General features: G+C 49.6%; 1 protein-coding gene across 2 annotated transcripts in view; it reads right to left on the bottom strand.

Annotated features, from left to right (window-relative positions):
• The window catches only part of ZC3H7B (zinc finger CCCH-type containing 7B), an 86,785-nt gene that overhangs the window by 25,061 nt on the left and 43,817 nt on the right, over window positions 1-17,907 (bottom strand). For both annotated transcript variants that reach the window (XM_077168980.1, XM_077168979.1), the window contains 6 exons: window positions 8,924-8,982; window positions 4,703-4,736; window positions 4,379-4,576; window positions 3,171-3,329; window positions 847-927; window positions 13-69 (listed from right to left, as the gene is read on the bottom strand). In XM_077168980.1, coding sequence (XP_077025095.1) covers window positions 13-69; window positions 847-927; window positions 3,171-3,329; window positions 4,379-4,576; window positions 4,703-4,736; window positions 8,924-8,976 — 582 coding nt within the window. In that variant the 5' untranslated portion in view covers window positions 8,977-8,982. The remainder of the gene's footprint in view (window positions 1-12; window positions 70-846; window positions 928-3,170; window positions 3,330-4,378; window positions 4,577-4,702; window positions 4,737-8,923; window positions 8,983-17,907) is intronic.

The following is a 17,907-nucleotide window of genomic DNA, read 5'->3' as shown; positions in this document are numbered from 1 at the left end:
GCACCCTCCTACCTGATCAGCCACACCAGCCGCAGTGCCATTACTGAGCAGAGAAAAGGTTTCCAATTCCTGCCAGAAATCGGAGAGAAGTGGGGAGAGATGAAGATTCTGGAAGGAGGCCCAGGGCCCCATCAGCCAGGGCAGCAGGGAGGCTCTGACACTGATCCTCCAAGACTCCCCAGCCCAGGCCTACTGGGAGTCTCCTGTCCTGCCTCTTTGGGTCTGGAACCCAAGGGCAGGAGTCGGGTCAGGTGGGTGGGCGTTTTTTTATCTCTACCCATGACCTGGCCAGAGGGTGTCTATGTTCCCGCTGTTGTGCCAGGTCCTATGAGGTGCCATCTCGTTCTCTCATTTGATTCCTTCCATCAGCCCTCTGAGGTGGGAGCCATTATCCCCATTTTCCTGATGTGGAAACCAAGGTAGAGCAAAATGAACTTGCTCTAGGGCCCTGCAGACCCTTGAGTCACAGCCTTTCCTCAACGCAGCCTCCTGGCACACAGTAGGCACCAGATGAATACACAGATCTGAACAACAGATCCCAACATCTCAAGGATGCCCCTACAGTCGGATCCTAAGACAACTCCAGTGAAGGGCCAGGTTAGGGGGTGCAGGAGTTAGTTAACAGCTCATGTCTATGATGGGCTGGAGGCTTTAGCTGTTCTTTCCTTTCCCAAAGGTACTGAAAGTCATTCCAGGGCTTTCAGGTAACAGAAAGGGAAGATCTTTCTGCTGTCACTCCTTGCAGACCTGCCCAGGGCCTGGCTGCCCTCCACAACCTCTCCCAAGGGCCCTTCAGACCTCCCCATCTCTTCTGCCCACCCCTATTCCAGGCCAGAGCCCACCTACCTGGGGCCTCTTATATGCCTTTCGAACTCGCAGTCCAAGCTTCTGTGCCAGCTCCTGACCAAGCTGAGTTACACTTTCATCCTGGGGAAGGCAAGACACGGGGTGGGAGGGTTAGACAGCCTGGCTCATGAAATACTGCTCCTGGAACCCTCGTGCAGCCCAATAAGGGGATGCCCCCATGGTACTAATGAGGGGACAATAAGGTGACACTGACTTGTCCAATCTCGCAATTTGGGCACAAGGACCATGCAGGTAGGCCCTGCTGGGCTGGGGCCGGGAACCCAAGATTTTCTTTTATTTTGGGGGAAGGGAAAGAATAACTTTTGGTTTTGATTTTAATATTACCTTTCTATTAATTCAGCAGGTAATGGCATTGCTAGGGAAGGCTGAAATGTTACAGACAGAGTAAGTGCTCCCTTGGATCACTCCCACCTTTGGCTCCTCTCTAGAGGGACCAGGCTTGGAGGGTCTGATAAGATTCCTTAATCTACATACATTATATGGGCCTATAAAGGTGTCATATATTTTGTGGGCTTTTTCTTTCCTAGTTTACATTAAGCAGGATCATTCTACACCTACTGTACTTCAAGTCGCTTCTTTCGCAAAGCAATGTCTTGGAGTTCCTTGGAAGTGAGGACAGAGGGAAGTTAAGAGGCTCAAGGGAGCAGGCACAGTTTAGAAACATGCCTGGCCCCTGGCTAGGGCTCAGTGAAGAGAACCTGCTGTCCCTCCATCTCTCCAGGTCTGGACCTCAACATGGTCCACGTGCCAGGCCCGAGACCTCACGGAGAGTCCACCCAGTCAGGAGGAGAGTAGTGAACTAACAGGAGGCTGCTGACCATGGCCATGCCAGCAGAGGCCAATGGGGATCTTCTAACAGCCAGTGCGTGTGCCCAGCTTCCAACTTGCAGATGACCTGGAGGCCAGGGCTTGGCCCTGGGTCATCTCCGGCCCCAGGGCTGGGCATGGTCCTGGCCTGGAGCAGGGGCTTGGTTAGCTTCTGCCTGACCAAGACTGGAACATGTGGAATTCCCAAACCAGGTCTCGGGTTGGGCACTTTCTATGGCCAAGTCAGCTTTGTCCTCTGGGCCTCGCCTTCCTCAGCTATGCCATGGGGATAAAAGCAAGGAAGCCTTCCTACAAGTGAGTATCCAGTGAGACCTGGACATGAACCTTCTGAGAACGTTATCAAATGCTATATTCTCATAGAGAAGGCTTCTGAGTTATGAACTAAACTGTATTAGGGAAGCAAAAATATGAAACAGTAAATACAGCAATAGCTGATGTTTTCTCGATGCTTGTAGTGTCCGGCCCCTGCCAGCTGCCTATATGAATTTTCCAATTCTAGTCTCAGCACAGCTTTATGATGCATGGTAATCTATCACCAAACCAAGGCTCAGAGAGGCTAAGCTATATGCTCAAAGTCACACAGCTCATACGGGGCAGACCCAAGAGTGGAACCTAAACCCAGGCCAGCTCTCACATCTGTGACCACTGTCTCCCCTCTGCCCTGTCACCCAAACCCTTCTTGTCTCTTCTTGCCCACTCCAGCCCCACTCCAGAGAGCTTCCCAGGACTCTGCCCAATCCAAGATCTTTCCACCCTCCTTCTCAGAGCCCTCTCATGCCCATTCTTTCACGGACAAAGCTGCAGGGACATGTTATAGACATGGAGCTGATGTGCACAGAAGGGAAGTGCTTTGACCATGGTCACAAAGTGGTCAGCGGTGAGGCCAGACCCAGACTGGCTGTTCCCATGTGTCTCCCAGGGAACTGTGGGGCCCTGAAGAGCAGAGATGTGGACACTTACAGATACCTGTTGGGTAGATGGGTCCATCCAACATGGGGAGGGGTCATGGGCCCAGCTGTGGGTAGGCTGGGGGCAAGCAGGGCTCTCTACTGCTGTTTTCCTGTTGTCTCTTCCTCACCTGTGACAGCCCTAACACGATGCCCTTACACACATTACACCTCTCGTAATCCTCATTGCACCTACCTGTCTCTTAGGGCAGAGAGGTTGAGGGGCTGCCTGGGCTCGGCCCTGCTAGCTGTTGTAAATTTGTGAGCTTTCTCTCTATCCTCAGTAAGAACAAGTGGAACACTTGCTAGGCTGGTGCCAGGATCAAGTGAGCTGATAACACATGATGCCCTTTTAGCAGCACCTGGTGTACAGTCAGAGCTCAGACGACAAAGCAAGCATTAATATCAGTATCTGCACTGATGTCTCAGAGAGGGACAGAGGCTCCGAGAGACATGGTGGCTTGGCCCAGGTGAGGGTCGGGGTCCGGGTGAGGGCCGGAGCCCGGGACCGGCAAGGGCAAGACTCACGTGGGGCAGGGCAAGGGAGCACCGGCTGCTGCATTCGTAGGCCTCCTTGTGGCGGCCCAGCTCGTTGAGTGCCCGCGCCTTGCGGAACAGTGCCCGGATGTTCTCGCCGTCCAGGCCCAGCGCCCTCTCGCTGTCCTCCAGTGCCTTCTCATACAGGCCCTGCCGAGAGGAGCAGCAGCCTGTCACCTTCCTTCCCCACGCTCCCTGCCCTGAAGACACGAAGCATGCAGGAGGCCTGGGGACAAGGCTGGGGCCCTCGAGAGCTACAGAGAAGGCAGGAACCAGCTCCGGTGTTCAGCCCTCTGGCCCCAGGCTCCCGGGTATCCAGGCACCGGCAGGACACTGAGGGGGAGGAGCCTTACGAGCTCTCCAGGGACAAGCCTGGCCCCTCTGACACATCTGTTTCATCTCTGTCTTGAGATCAGAACATCGTGGCCTGAAAATATCACCTCTGAGAGGAAGTGAAACTGTGAAGGCAGCTCCATGCAGAATGTGAAGGGTTAAACCCTCAGGCAACTGGAAGGCCTGTTTATCCAGAACAGCCTGCTCTGGGTTGTGGAGGCACTTCATACCGGTCCTCTACAGAGGCCAGAGGACACAGCAGAAGAGAAGGCTGGAGGAGGATGGCTAGCGAGAAAGAAGCAAGGAGAGATGGAAGGGGTGGGGTGGGCAGTGGGGGAGGCCAGGAAGAAGGAATGTGAGAGGTCAGAGGTCTGGAAGAAGAGCAGTGGACGGTGAGGGTGGCGGGTCTCAGCCGTGACTGCCTGCAGGCTCACAGGGGAACTTTTAAAAAACACTGATGCCGGGTGCCCGCACCGAGATTCTGATTTAATTCCTGCAGGGCAGGCCATGCGCATCACTTCTAGTTTTTATTAAACTTTTCATTACATCAGTACTTTTCAAATGCTCTTGAAGCAGGTCGGTTATATGTCTGGGATTGAAAGCCACTGCAGGAGACATAAGTGAGATTCAGAGGAGGAGGTGAGGGAGGCAGGCCCTGGGATGCCATGGGGCAGAGGTGATGTAGAGGTTGGGGAGGGGAGGGTAGTGAAGACTGGGCACCAGGCTCACCTATCATGGACCTGGCTAGTGTGCCTCCAGGGACCAGAGGAGATGGGGTAGAGGTGAGGGAGGTTGGCCCTGGGCTCACAGGGGCAGTAGCCGCAACAAATGACCAAAGCAGTGGGTGGGGAGGGTGCAGGGCTCACCATGGTGAAGTAGCAGGCAGCTCTATTGACATGCAACTTGCACAGCAGCTCCCGGGGCAGGGCCACCTGGTCAGAGGCGGCATAGTCCGCCACGTTCAGCCCCTCCATGTACTGCACCAGGGCCTGCTTGTGATCCTTCTCCCGGAACAGATCATTGCCCTCGGCAAACAGATTCTGCACCAGCTTGAGCAGAAAGGCCTGCCAGGAGCAGGGGGGCGGAGAGGGAGGAGGGGGCTCAGGGGGTGTCTGGGCACCGGCCCCCGCTAGCCTCTCCTCAGACACCCCTGCCCTTCACCTTCCCCTTGCCTGGCAGTGGTCACTCACCTCATATTCTTCTTGCTTTAGGGGTAGTGTTGACCTAGGTGGAAAGGAAGGGGACACAAGGTCTGAGTGAACCCAGTGGCCCCAGCTTCCTCTCCTAGGCTCATGGAGGCCCCTGGAGCTGGAGCCACAGAGCCAGGCCTTGGCCTCTCTAACATAGGCTTCAAGTGTGGCCTTGGGGTCTGGGGTGAGGAGCAAACCGTGTTCTCCCCCAAGCCCAGCACCATGCAAGCCTTCCATCTACAGAGGGGTTGTGGGAAGGCCAGGCCTATGGTGCGCCCCAGCACTTTCAGCAGATACTGAGAAAGAGCAGAGCACCAGATCCAGCAGGTGGTCCTCTAAAGAAATCAATACTTTCCAAACATATGAGCAGGCCTTTCAAGTTCTCTCTAAGTTCCAGGAGGGGGAAAGTGGCAGGAGCCAAGATTGGGCCAGGGCTGGGAAAGGGCCAGAAAAGGAAAATGTCTCTGGCCAAGGCAGGGCTGATGGAGCCTCTGGCCACACATCAGGGTCCAGGAGGAGAGGACGGCATACATGGCTCCTGCACCGGGCCTGGGGGGCAGAAGTGCAGAGGGAATGGCAGGGAGCATGACTTTGTTAGCAAAGACACACATAGGTGAACTTTGGAAAGCACCCTGCCCTCTCTGCCAGCCCAGCCTCCAACTGCAGGCCCACAGGAGGCACCCAGAGTCCAGTTCACCCAGGCCATTTTACTCTGGGAGCTCTGCCCCTCTCCCCGCCCCCCCAAAACACACACAACCAGGCCAGTGCCAGGTACACTCAGGGCCTGTCAAGCCCTTGTATCAGACTCAACAAATTAGTTGAGTTAGCCTGGGGCACCCTCTCCCCAACTGGGGCCAAAAGATCCCAGCTCAGTCTGGAAGAACATCTCTATCAGGGTAAACAGCCAAGCTGGGCAGGAAGCCAGAGGGGCTGGGGGGTGTCTCCTGGTTCCTCATTTCAGAGAGAGGAAAAGAGATGGGGGTGGTGGTGGCAGTGAGCAGGTCACACAGCAAGTTGGCGTCCGAGCCAGGGCCAGAGTCCAGGCTGGGGCTCTTTCCAGTGCCAAGAGCTACTGCCAACACCTGGGCAAGAAAGAGCAGCCTGAACTGGTGAGCAAAACACGGTGAGAGGACACACTGGGAAGTCCCTGTGTGTGTGAGAGGATGCAGCACCCCAGGCCACCCTCTCCCTGGACTCCCCTCCAGGGTCAAGGCCCATCCCTCCGTCCCCCTGCTGCCCCTGGTGTCTGTCTCCCATGCTACTCAGCCCAGGCACCCACTGCCATTCTCCTGACTAGTCCCTGCCTCTCGCCTCTCTCCTTCAAATCATACTCTTCTTCAGTAGGTCCTGCCCCTGCCCCCACAGCCCCTCCTCCAGTCGAGCTCCCCAGAGGTGCCTGAGGAATCCTGCTGAATTAATGGGCTTCTGCCCCTGACAGCCAGGCTGATCTGAGCACAATCCCAGGTTCCCTCTCACCTGAGTCTCCCCTTGTTCTCCAAAGGCTAGACTGACCCAAGCCTTGGCCTAGACTGCCCAGCCCTGCCTGTCCATTTCCAGATCGAGCTGAAGTCGCTCCTCCCCCAGGCAGCCTTCCAGAATGCCTAGCTAGCCCAGGAAATCACCCACCACTCGTTTGGAACCTTGGCTTATCCCACTCCCCTCATCACCTCATTTTAGAGATGACACAACTGAGGCTCACGCGGCAGAGTACTGCTGAAGGCCTCACTGTGGGGGAGTTGGGAACTGACCCCAGAGCTTCTCCTCCCCTGGGCTAGGTCTCCAGCTCCTCCAAGGCAGGCGCTTGTGGAACATGCCTCTGTGGCTCCCGCAGTGCTCTGGGCCCAGAGATGCCCAATAAGTGCTGAGCACCTGAAGTATGTGCGTGAGGAAACGGTGCTGGGGGTGGGGGTGAGGGAGCAAAAACAGCGCCATATTTTAAAGGGAGCAAGTCCTGCCGTGACACCTTGCAAAGTAGCCCCTTAGGAGGCCGACAAATGGGTTCGGGGGAGGCTGCCCTCTTCCTAAACCTTCTTCAGAACTCCTCCTTGGAAAGGGGATGGGGAGGACACACGAACTAACACGGACCCCAAGCAATGCCCAGCCCCTTTAGCCCTCACGACCACTCTGTGGAAAGGCACTGAGTCCCTTTCTCAGGAAAGGAAATCAGTCAGGAAGTGGGAGGACAGGGCTCCACTCCTGCCCCACAGACTCCTCCTGCACGATCCGCAGGGTTGGCCTTGTTCACCAGACTGATCTCTGAATAAAACCCGAACACTTTCCAAATATCAAAACACACCCTGAGATGGAAGGCTACCGGCCCCCAGGGAGGAGATTCAAAGAGTGGGCTGCAGCACTGATGAAGTCTGAGAAGGGTTTGAAAACTCGCTGGGCAGTGGCAGAGGCTGGATCAGAGAACAGCCCGGTGTGGGGTGGGGGGTACAAAGGAAGCAACTAACACCGGGGCCAAATCCCAGGCGTTCTCACAACTCCCTAGGAGAATCAGCCTGCTTTGTACACCCCTGGGAGGAAGCCAGGCAAGTGCTGTGAGATGAGGGAGGGGAGCACCCTCCAAGAGGGCCGTGTGGGCAGGGGGTGTGCCGGGAAGGACCCGGCTGGTGGCACAGACGAGGCAGGGAGGTGTGTGGTTCTGTGCAAGAGAGAATCTGGGGAGTTCTACGTATAAACAACATTTACAGGCAAATCCCCGTTTTGGTGGTGGTGGTGGGGAGATGCCTAAACTTATACACTCTGGGAAGGTCTATTTAAGAAAAAGTACAACATTATGAATACAGAATTGCCAAGTGCCTCAAGAGGGGACCCATGGGAGTGGGGGGCCTTGAAGCTAACACTCCATTAGTGCCACAATAAATGTGCCTCTGAGGGTTTACGTAACAAAGAGAAAAGAGAAAAGAAAAAAGGTGGTAAAAATCTCTTGTGTGTAAAGAAAAAAAATAAAAAGCAAACAAACGTGGCATGCGGGTTCCTGGTGGGGAGGGCACAATAGAAAGAAAAATAGATTTTGGAGTCAGAGCTGGGAGTAAATCCTGCCACTCAATAGTTGTGTGACCGTCTGCAAGTTTCTTTCTTTCTTTTTTTAAAAAAAATATCAAAAAACACCAAACGCAAACGTTCTTAACTTTTGATCATTCCATTCTACATATATAATCAGTAATTCACAACATCATCACATAGTTGCATATTCATCATCATAATCATTTCTTGGAATATTTGCATCTATTCAGAAAAAGAAATTAAAAGAAAACAAAAAAAATCATATATACCATACCCCTTACCCCTCCCTTTCATTGATCACTAGCATTTCAAACTAAATTTATTTTAACATTTGTTCCCCCTATTATTTATTTTTATTCCCTATGTTTTACTCATCTGCTGACAAGATAGATAAAAGAAGCATCAGACACAAGGTTTTCACAATCACACAGTCACACTGTGAAAGCTATATCATTACACAATCATCTTCAAGAAACATGACGACTATTGGAACACAGCTCTACATTTTCAGGCAGTTCCCTCCAGCTTCTCCATTACACCTTAACTAAACAGGTGATATCTATTTGATGCATTAGAATAACCTCCAGGATAACCTCTCGACTCTGTATGGAATCTCCCAGCCACTGATACTTTGTTTTGTCTCATTTTACTCTTCCTTCTTTTGGTCGAGAAGGTTTTCTCAATCCCTATTTTTGCAAGTTTCTTAATCTCTCTGTGCCTCGGCTTCCTCAGTTGCAAAATGGAGATAAGACCACCATCTTCACTGGGTTGGTGTAACGGTTAAAAAAGATGATGGCTGTGAAGGGCCCAACACAGTGCCTGATAGAAGGCAGGCAAGCAATGAATGGGCGCCATTGGTTTATGATAAACTGCACAGGCAACTGAGAGTGGATGGGGAACACTCATGCCTGTGTGGACAGCGAGGGTAAAATGACACACTGGACAAGATGGAGGGGTGAGCAGGGTCGGGGGCATGTGTGAGAGAGGGGCTCATGCGTGAGTGAGGGGTCCGTGCCTGTGTGGGGGGCTCATGCATGAGTTAGAGGGTTCATGTGAGTGAGGGGTTCATGTCTCACACCAGATCCACATCCCTGTCCCTGCCAATGCAGGCCCCTTGCAGTTCCCACCCACCTCCCTTAGCACACACGGGCCTGAACGATGAAAACCGTGGAGGGCCCTCCCAGCCTGGCCTGGCCCAGCCACACTTACTGAATGAACTGCAGCCCCTTCTCAATGTCCGCTTTCCGTTTCTGCCTCTCCATCAGTCTCTGGGGGAGAGAACACAGTGGGTGGGTGAATTAGCCTGGAGGGAATGCCGTCCACTCCACCCCCCTGCATGGATTGGAGGGGTGTCTCCAAGGGCCATGCCTGGGTCTCAGGTCTACACAGGCCTCTGGAATCAGGCCCCAGACTCCTGCCCTTCACCCCCAGGTTTTTGCGGCACCCTCTCTAGGTGAGGGGCTGCATGGAGAACCTCTGCCCTTTGCCTTCACACAGCTTGGGAGGTGATATTGCATGGGGCATCTTTAAGTTCAGGGAAAAAACTTTTACCATCAAACTCAGCTGTCCTTGCCTGGGAGAAGAGGTAAGAAAATGCAAAAATGATAGCACCAGGCACTGGGCTGGCAGGCTCTGAAAGCCTCATGCTGGATTCTTCCAACAGCACCATGTGGCAGGTGACATTTCTGGCTCCATTTTACCGATGAGGGAACAAGTGCAGGGAGTCCCAGTCACGAGCAGGCATGTGGCCGATGTGGGATTTGAACTAGGGTCTTTCTTCCTTTCACACCCACCAGCAGCCACCCCCTGCACAGCCACCCCACACTCAGGGCTGGCCTGTTCCGGACCAGGCTGGGGCTGAGCATGTGAGAGGCACTGCCCCACACTGTGGGTGAGGGAGACGGAGGAAATCTAAGTGGCTGGCCCAGACTTTTCCAGAGTGAATAACTCTGGAAATTGGGGGGTGGGGGGCTGCTTAAGGGATCAAGGGAGAGCAAATTGAGGATGGGGTTTTAAGGAGCAAGCAGCCCAGGCAGAGCAACTGGGGGATAGCACCTCTAAGGCAACCTCGGGGGACCAGGAGCTCACAGTCAGATCCCAACAGCCACCTGGCTTCCCCTTCAGCCTGTGGGAGGTGGTCTTGTCCAAGCCATGGGGGGCCCAGAGTGGACTGGGCCTTCCCTGAGCCTGTCAGGAGCTGCCCTGGCCTCCTGCCAGCACCTTCCTGGGCCTCAGCAGCATGGCCTCAGCCGCTCCTCCCTCCGATGCTTACTGAGCTGAAACTGTGCAAGACCTGCTTGCCCCAACTGCACTGCCTGCCTCAGAAGGTGTAAAGGCTCCTTACACAGCCCAGCTGGGAATCACCTCTCTGACGAGAGGTCCAAAGCAGCAGCGCAGCTGTGCACGTGAACTGTAGTGAAGGGTTCAAGTCCCAACTCCTCAGCTGACAGCTGTGTGACCTTGGGCAAGTGGCTCTGCCTCTCTGAACAGTAGCCTCCTCTCTATAAAATGGGGATTATAAATAACTCCCAGCGATGGGATGAATATATAGAAGGCACTCGTTAGTGTCAGATACAGGGTGGGCACTTAACAAATGGTGGCTATTAGATCAGAATTTTATTATGCTGGGCATTTAATTCAGCAGTTGTTATGTTCCCATTATATGCAAATGAGAAGTCCGGGGTTCCCACACCCCCAGGACTCACAACCCAGTCAGACACACGTCCTAGAAGCTCCACCCTAAGCCACACTTCTGTGGTAAACACAGGTTAGGATGCAGCACAGGAACTGAAAACTCCTCAGAGGAGACCACCAGGGAAATGGGCTTTGAAGTAGGAGTTGGCTTGTTGGCCTCAGGGAGGGCAGGCCTTCTGAGGCCTGTGGTTACAATTTACGAAATCCCCCTCCCATATTTCACCGGGTCCTCACTGTTGACCCTGAGGAAAGTGAGGCTCACAGAGGTCATGAGACCTGCAGGCAATGAGTAGAATGAGGCCCAGGACGAGTGACTACAGGCTCCCTGAAGGCCCAGATAAAAGTGGAAACATTCAGCAAACCTCCCTGGCGCTGAGCCTGTGCTTGCTTTCTGTGAATGTGTTTTCTTCACTTCATAGAGAAGACAGATGTCTCTGTGGTGTGATCTGGAAGAAGGGTCCTGTACAAAAATAATGAGGTGGCTCTCAATTTCCCGTCCCAGGGTCTAGATAGCAACCTCTACTGGGAGTTAAGTAAAGGCCCCAGATTCAGGGTTGGCAAATAGGTTTCACCTCCCAGGCCCAAGGGGCTGGGCTGGGAAGGCTTCCAAGGCCTGGGCCTTGCTTAGAGATAATTTTGGACCATATGTAGTGTCTGCCAGAACAGGGATGTGAGTAGGGACACATATATGCCTTAGGCCTTCACAGCCCCCCAACATGTTAGCACATAAATATTGCTAAAAATCACAGTAACACAAAATCAGCTGCCAAGAGCTCTGCGAGGGGGGTGGTGCTGGCAGGCTGTGGAGGGAGGGGCCTGGATGGCCGAGCCCAAGAGGGAGGAAGGGAACTGCGAGGTCACTTCCTTCTGGAAAATTTTCTGACTCCCCCAACAAGCTGGTGAGTTCATCTCCATGATGGCAAGAGGAAGGGAAGATTTAATTCAGTTCAACCAACGTTTCTGACCTGTGTAGCACAAGCGGGGGCCAGTTTAGGGCGGATGGAATGAATCAGCGGCTTGGTCCCAGCCCTGCCTTCGGAGGAGTCCTGGTCAGTGGGAGGGACAGACAAGGGAGCCAACAGGTGCCCCCAGCTGTAGCGTGAGATAGCTTGGTGCAAGGGGACTGTGACCCAAGAGGAAGGAGGGATGGATTCATGGGAACAGGCTGGGGAAGGCTCTACAGAGAATGCGGCTCTGGAGCTGGTGGCGAAGGAAAATAACAAATGGCTGGGTGGACTGGTTTGAAACTGTTGTTACCAGACAAAGACTGTGGATTCTTTTGCCTCACGTGCTCTTTGCCTCACGCGTTCAATAACCAATTCCTGAGACATTGGGTTTCAAAGAGAAAAAGAGTTTATTACTAGGTGCATAGCAGGAGAGCAGATGACCTAGCGGCCCAAAACCTGTCTCCCCGAACTGTAGTAATTCTAATAGTTTTATTAGAGAAAAAGATGAGCAGGGTTTAGGATAATGAGCACAGTGGCCGCAGATGATGTAATTAGAGGTGATCTAATTACTGAGCATTTGCAGATTAATTACAGGCTAACTCATAGAACGTATATAAGAAGGAGGGGCCACTTTGGTTAGATCCAGTCTTGGTTATCAAGATAATTTTGGACTTGGGGTAGGTTAGTTCTGGGTTGACCCAACACCTGTCATTAATAAACATCAGGGGCTGTCTTTAGTGATTATAAGACTCTAAAGTTGAAAAATTGGATAACTGGGTACAAATGAAGGTTAGTCACAAGATTTTAAAAATCAGAGGGACAGAAGATAAAGGCTATACAGTCATTATCAGAGATGAAGGCAGCTGGATTACAATTCAGAGATTTCAGGTATTTTTCCCTGTCCACTCCAATATCCCAGAAAGCAAAAAAGAGTATCTATATAATGATACAGCAATCAAAATCACCCCATTTAATCTTGATTTCTTGGTTACACTATTGTGTACCCCAGAAAAGCCATGTTCTTTAATCCTGACTTCATATTATAGGGTGGCATCGTTTTTATTGGATTGTTTCCATGGAGATGTGACACACCCAGTTGTGGGTGGGATCTTTGATTAGACGGAGATGTGATTCCGCCCATTTTAGATGGTCTTGATTAGTTTACTGGAGTCTTTAAAGGGGGAAACATTTTGAAGAAACCTCAGAAGCCACAGAGCCAACACGAGACCCAGACATTTGGTGAGACAGAAAGAAAACACTCCTGGGGAATGCAGGAGGGATATGTACAATGAAGAAAAATAAAATAAGGGGATAGAGTGGCAGGGGTACTATAATTGTTTAGGGTAGTCAGGGAAGGCCTCTAATATTTGACCATGACTTAAATGATCTCCCTCTTCCTTTTTAATTTCCCTCCTCTAGTCAAATTTTTATAGGTGTTTAAAAAGTCATTTCTTCTCAGCTGAAGAGGGACATGAACTCAGAAGCCAAAAGATGAGCAGATGCCAGCCCCGTGTCTTCATAGCTGACAGAGGTGATCTGGGCCCATTGGGCTTTCTTGAGTCTCGGTATCTTCTCTTGGATGCCTTAGTTTGGACATTTTTATGGCCTTAGAACTATAAACTTGTAACATGATAAATTCCCTTTATAAAAGCCAACTCATTTGTGGCATATTGCATTCTGACAGCATTAACAAATTAATACACTTGGGCAGGTTAGGCAGGGAAGGACACTCCTAACAGGCATCTACCCAGAAGGATGTACACTAAGCCTGTTCTGGACACCCAATTCCCCACAGCACCCCATGATTTGCACAGTCATGATACTGGAGAAACCCAGGCTTCCCCCTTCTCTAGAGCTGCAAAAAGGGGTGAGCCTTTTTAGGCCTGGCCTGCGAATGGGAGAAAGCTCAAGGGTCAGGCAACAACCCACCACACTGAGTTGACCCAGCCACAGTGTAGGGGTCTTCTGAGGGACAAGAGGGTACAGACCACCCCAAGAGGTGTACGATTGGCTCTACATCTGGCTCTGCCCTACCTTGGGATGAGTCACCAATCCCTGACCCTGCCATGTCACAAAAAGAAAACTCCTTAATATATGCTAAGTGCCAGGCCCTGGGGATGCAGGAACAACCAAGGTATAAAGTGCACAGCTGGGCAGAGAAAACCTGAGAGGGCATGAGGTAGGGGAAATGGAGGGAAACCACTCTCACCACCCCCAACTCAGCTAACACACTCATTAACCACATTCGAGCACTTCCATTGTACCAAGACCTGTCCTCAGTAAGGGAACCCAGCCATGACTGAGACAAGGTCTCTCCCTCAAAGTGCTCACAGTTTAGTGGGGAAGAGACTGTAGGGTCAGTTACAACTTGACAAAACAGAAACTTCAAAAGAGACATCCACCATCCACCCACCTATCCCTCCATTCATCCATCCATTCTTGCAACCATTCACGCAATTTAAGGAATACCTTAAATGTTCTAGGTGTACTGGGGACTTAGGAATTAACAAAACTGTGAAAGTCTCTCCTGTTTTGGAGCTTAATGATCTAGAGGGAGAGGCCCCAAACCAATAAATATATAATAATGCAGGAGGGATATGTACAATGAAGAAAAATAAAATAAGGGGATAGAGTGGCAGGGGTACTATAATTGTTTAGGGTAGTCAGGGAAGGCCTCTAATATTTGACCATGACTTAAATGATCTCCCTCTTCCTTTTTAATTTCCCTCCTCTAGTCAAATTTTTATAGGTGTTTAAAAAGTCATTTCTTCTCAGCTGAAGAGGGACATGAACTCAGAAGGCAAAGGCTAGGCCTGACTCAACTTGCCCTAGTGGCCATGTGGACACTGAGCAGACCGGAGGGCAAAAGCAGCTGGTGGGGGCTTGGTGGAGGAGAAGAGCACATGGGCCAAATTAACCTGAAGGATCAAACTTGTTTCCTTTTAAATAAAATAGTACAAGGAGAAAACTGAGGCTCAGATCTACCCAGGCTCATACCAACAGGCCAGGTGATCCCCTTAACTCCAACTCCAGGTCCATGTTCTCATAATTTAGCAATTTCATTCTGCATCTGCTTTAAATGGGCTCCTCCCAGAAATGTAGCCATGAATTAAGGAACCAATAGGGCACCATTCCCTCAACACATTAATACAATAAGTGACTATATACAATGATAAACCTCTATGAAGCAAAAGACTACCAATGAACTTATTAGAAAGGACAAAGTGGGAAATAAATTTGCAACATGTATAACTATAATATATAAAGAGTGCCTACAAATCACTAAGCAAAAGAGCTCCTAAATGACAAAGTACAATGCAGTGATTAAAGAGAGTAAGTCTTGGTGTCTATACCCCTGGGTTCAAATCCAAGATCTGTTCCTTATTAACTGTACACAAGTTGCTTAATTTCTCTAAGTTCTCTTTCCTTATTCTCTAAAAGAGAAATAATATCTACTTTATAGGGTTGTTGTGAAGCTTAAATGAGATATCTCACACATTATAAGCATTTAATTAAAATGAACAATTATTATTTTATGATCATTATTATTATTTCAAAAGATGGGCAAAGAATACAAACAGGAAATTCCCAGGAATTTTAAATCATTAAGCAAATATATTCAAACTCACTGATGAAAGAACTGCATGTTCAAACAAGATGTCACTCTTCACCTTTTAAGATAAAACCTGGGGCAGGCAACATTGACTCAGTGGCAGAGTTCTCATCTGTCACACCGGAAACCCAGGTTCAATTCCTAGAGCCTGCCTATGTAAAAAAAATAAATAAATAAAACTGGCTGATGAGAATGGAGACAGAGAAACTCTCAAACAAGGAGGTACACCAAGAGTGTGAACCAGCATTCTCTTTGTGGAGCAATTTAGCAGTAAGTACCAAAATGAACAAGGCAGGCCTTGTTGGCTGCCTATCTAGCAGCCAGTTTCCCTTCTTCCCTAGCATGGCTTCAGTAGTGTTCCTTTCCCATTCCAACGTGGGAAGTTTCGATGGTCTAAACCAATTATAATGATGCTTTTCCCTTACCAGTGATTGGCTTAAGCATGGTCATGTGACATAATCCTTGCTGATGTGATAAGAGGACAAGTCTGCTCAGGGGCTTTGGGAAAGGTTTTCTTCACTCTTAAAGGAGACAGAAGAAACAATCCACTTTTCTGCCACTGAACTGTAGAAGGTAATAATAAAATAAACACACTGGGGATAGCAGAGGAGAAAGAAAGATTGAAGGTGTTTAATGATGTGTCTGACCAGGGAGCTGCTTTGGCCTCACTTCTTCTTTTTTTTTTTTTTAAATCCTTTATTAAACACTTATTATGTTCCAGGGACTTTACAAATGTTTTCTTTTTAAATCCTCACAAGCCTAGGAAGTAGGCGCTATCAAAATCCCCACTTCCCTCACTTCTTATGAGAGATCATGAATTTCCATTTTGAGGTGGGAATTCTGTCACTTGCAGCCCAAAGCCCTCCAAATGATAAAAAATTTCCTTTCCCTTTGACCTCAAAATTTAACTTGCCAAATCTTTGTATTACTCAGTTATATCTGCACAGGGATATATTATTTTAAGAGTGAAAAACTAGAAACAACCTTAATGTCTGTTGGTAAAGGATTTAATGAGTTTTTAAATTAATTAGTTGTTAATTTAACTAATTCAGCTACAAAATGTATATGCATTGTCACAGATATGACTCCAATATTGCTGAGAAACAGACAAAAACAACCAAGAGCTCATGTCAGAACACTTTTTGTCATATGATCATATCTTTGTGCCTTATGTATTTATATACAGAGAAGAGGCCTGAAAGAATATTTTCCAATATTATTCTTTTCGAATTAAATGATTCTCTCTGGTGACTGGGACCCACCAAAGCAGAGGAATACACAGAACCTTTTCCTCTCTGCTTTATATACCTCAGCATGGTTTGGGTTTTTTGCACAGAGAAAGCACTACTCTTACAATGTGGAAAACAAAATGAAGTGATGGACTTGCAGCTAATCCAGTAGGACAGGGACTGTATGGGAACCAGCAGCCTGAGGGCCTGATTTTAAAGTCAGTATTTCTGGGTCTGCCAAATTGTCAATGAGCTGTTCTTCCAAGAAAAAGAAACAACTATTGACTGGAAAACCATGAGGGAAACACATTGCTTTTTTCCACTTCAGGGTTTAAAGATGACAGAATTTTTGAGACTCAGATCTTCATCAGGTTGGGCAGAGACTGTGCCAGCTTCCTCAAAATCTCAATGCCTGGCCCTGTCCTTGGCACAGAGCATGTGCTCAGTAAACGGTAGTAAGATGAATGCACGAATAAATGACTATCAACTCATCTAATCCAGTTACTGCATAGACAAGAATGAACAAATGTTGAATAAATAAATGAGGAAAACTGACACCTAGAGAAATGAGCAATCAGTAATAATATTTACATTTGCTGATTGGTTACTGTGTGCCAGAGTCTGTGATGACTGCTTTACATGCAATAATTTACTTAACCCTCACACAACAACCCTAAGAGATAGGTACTGCTATCATCCCCATTTTGCAGAGGAGCAAACAGAGGCACAGAAATGATGTGTTTATGTCCCTGTTTCTTCCTAAATGATGAGCTCCTTAAAAGCAGAAGCTACATGTGATTCAGCTCTGAGCAGCACAGAGAAAAAGTGCTCGGGAGCCCTATTGTGAGTTGACTGGAGTCCAGTGAATCCTAGCACAGCAGAGAGCACACAGATGCTGAAGGTATGACGCTGTCAGCCCATCAGTGATTAGGCACTGTCTCCTACCAGATCTTGTCCTAAGTCCTTTAGATATAATACTTAACCCTCATGACACCCTATGGGAAAGTACTTACATTTTCCAGATGAGGAAACCAAGGCAAAGGATGGGTTAGACAGCTAATAGATGAGGGAGCTGTGCCTTGCAGGCTGGCGGTCTGCCTCTGGAGTCCATGTTCCCATCCTGCCCAGCAGGGCTCCTCCCTGTCCCGCCTGCTAGCCTGTGGATGTGCTCTCTGCCACATGAGCAATACCTGCTCTCCAAAGATGCCTGGCATGTTGCCTGACTCACCACGACCTCAAAGGCTCACTCAAGAGAGACCAGGAAAGGGTACATGGGTAGTTTAGTGGTTAGAATGCCTGCCTTTCATGTGGGAAACCTGGGTTCGATTCCTGAATCATGCACCTCCCCCCCAGAAAAAAAAGAGAGACCAGGAAAAGTCGACTTGTGCCTTCCCAGTGTTCCAGGGCTGCATTTTTCTGTCCCAACAGTCCCTATACTCATATCTATCCACCCCAAGGACCCTGTGCTCCACAGAGGTCACAGAGGGGTCTCAGCTTATTTCTGGAAACCACTTGCTATGTGTCAAATACCTTCTATAGCCAAGATTCTAATCTTGGGGCCCAAGGACAGTGTATTAGTTAGGGTTCTCTAGAGAAACAGAATCAACAGGGAACACTTGCAAATATAAAATTTATAAAAGTGTCTCACGTGACCACAGGAACGCAGAGTCCAAAATCCACAGGGCATGAAGCCGACGACTTCGATGGATG

Source organism: Tamandua tetradactyla, chromosome 7, assembly GCF_023851605.1.
Source record: "Tamandua tetradactyla isolate mTamTet1 chromosome 7, mTamTet1.pri, whole genome shotgun sequence".
NCBI lineage: Eukaryota > Metazoa > Chordata > Mammalia > Pilosa > Myrmecophagidae > Tamandua > Tamandua tetradactyla.
This window is presented reverse-complemented; position numbering and strand designations above follow the sequence as displayed.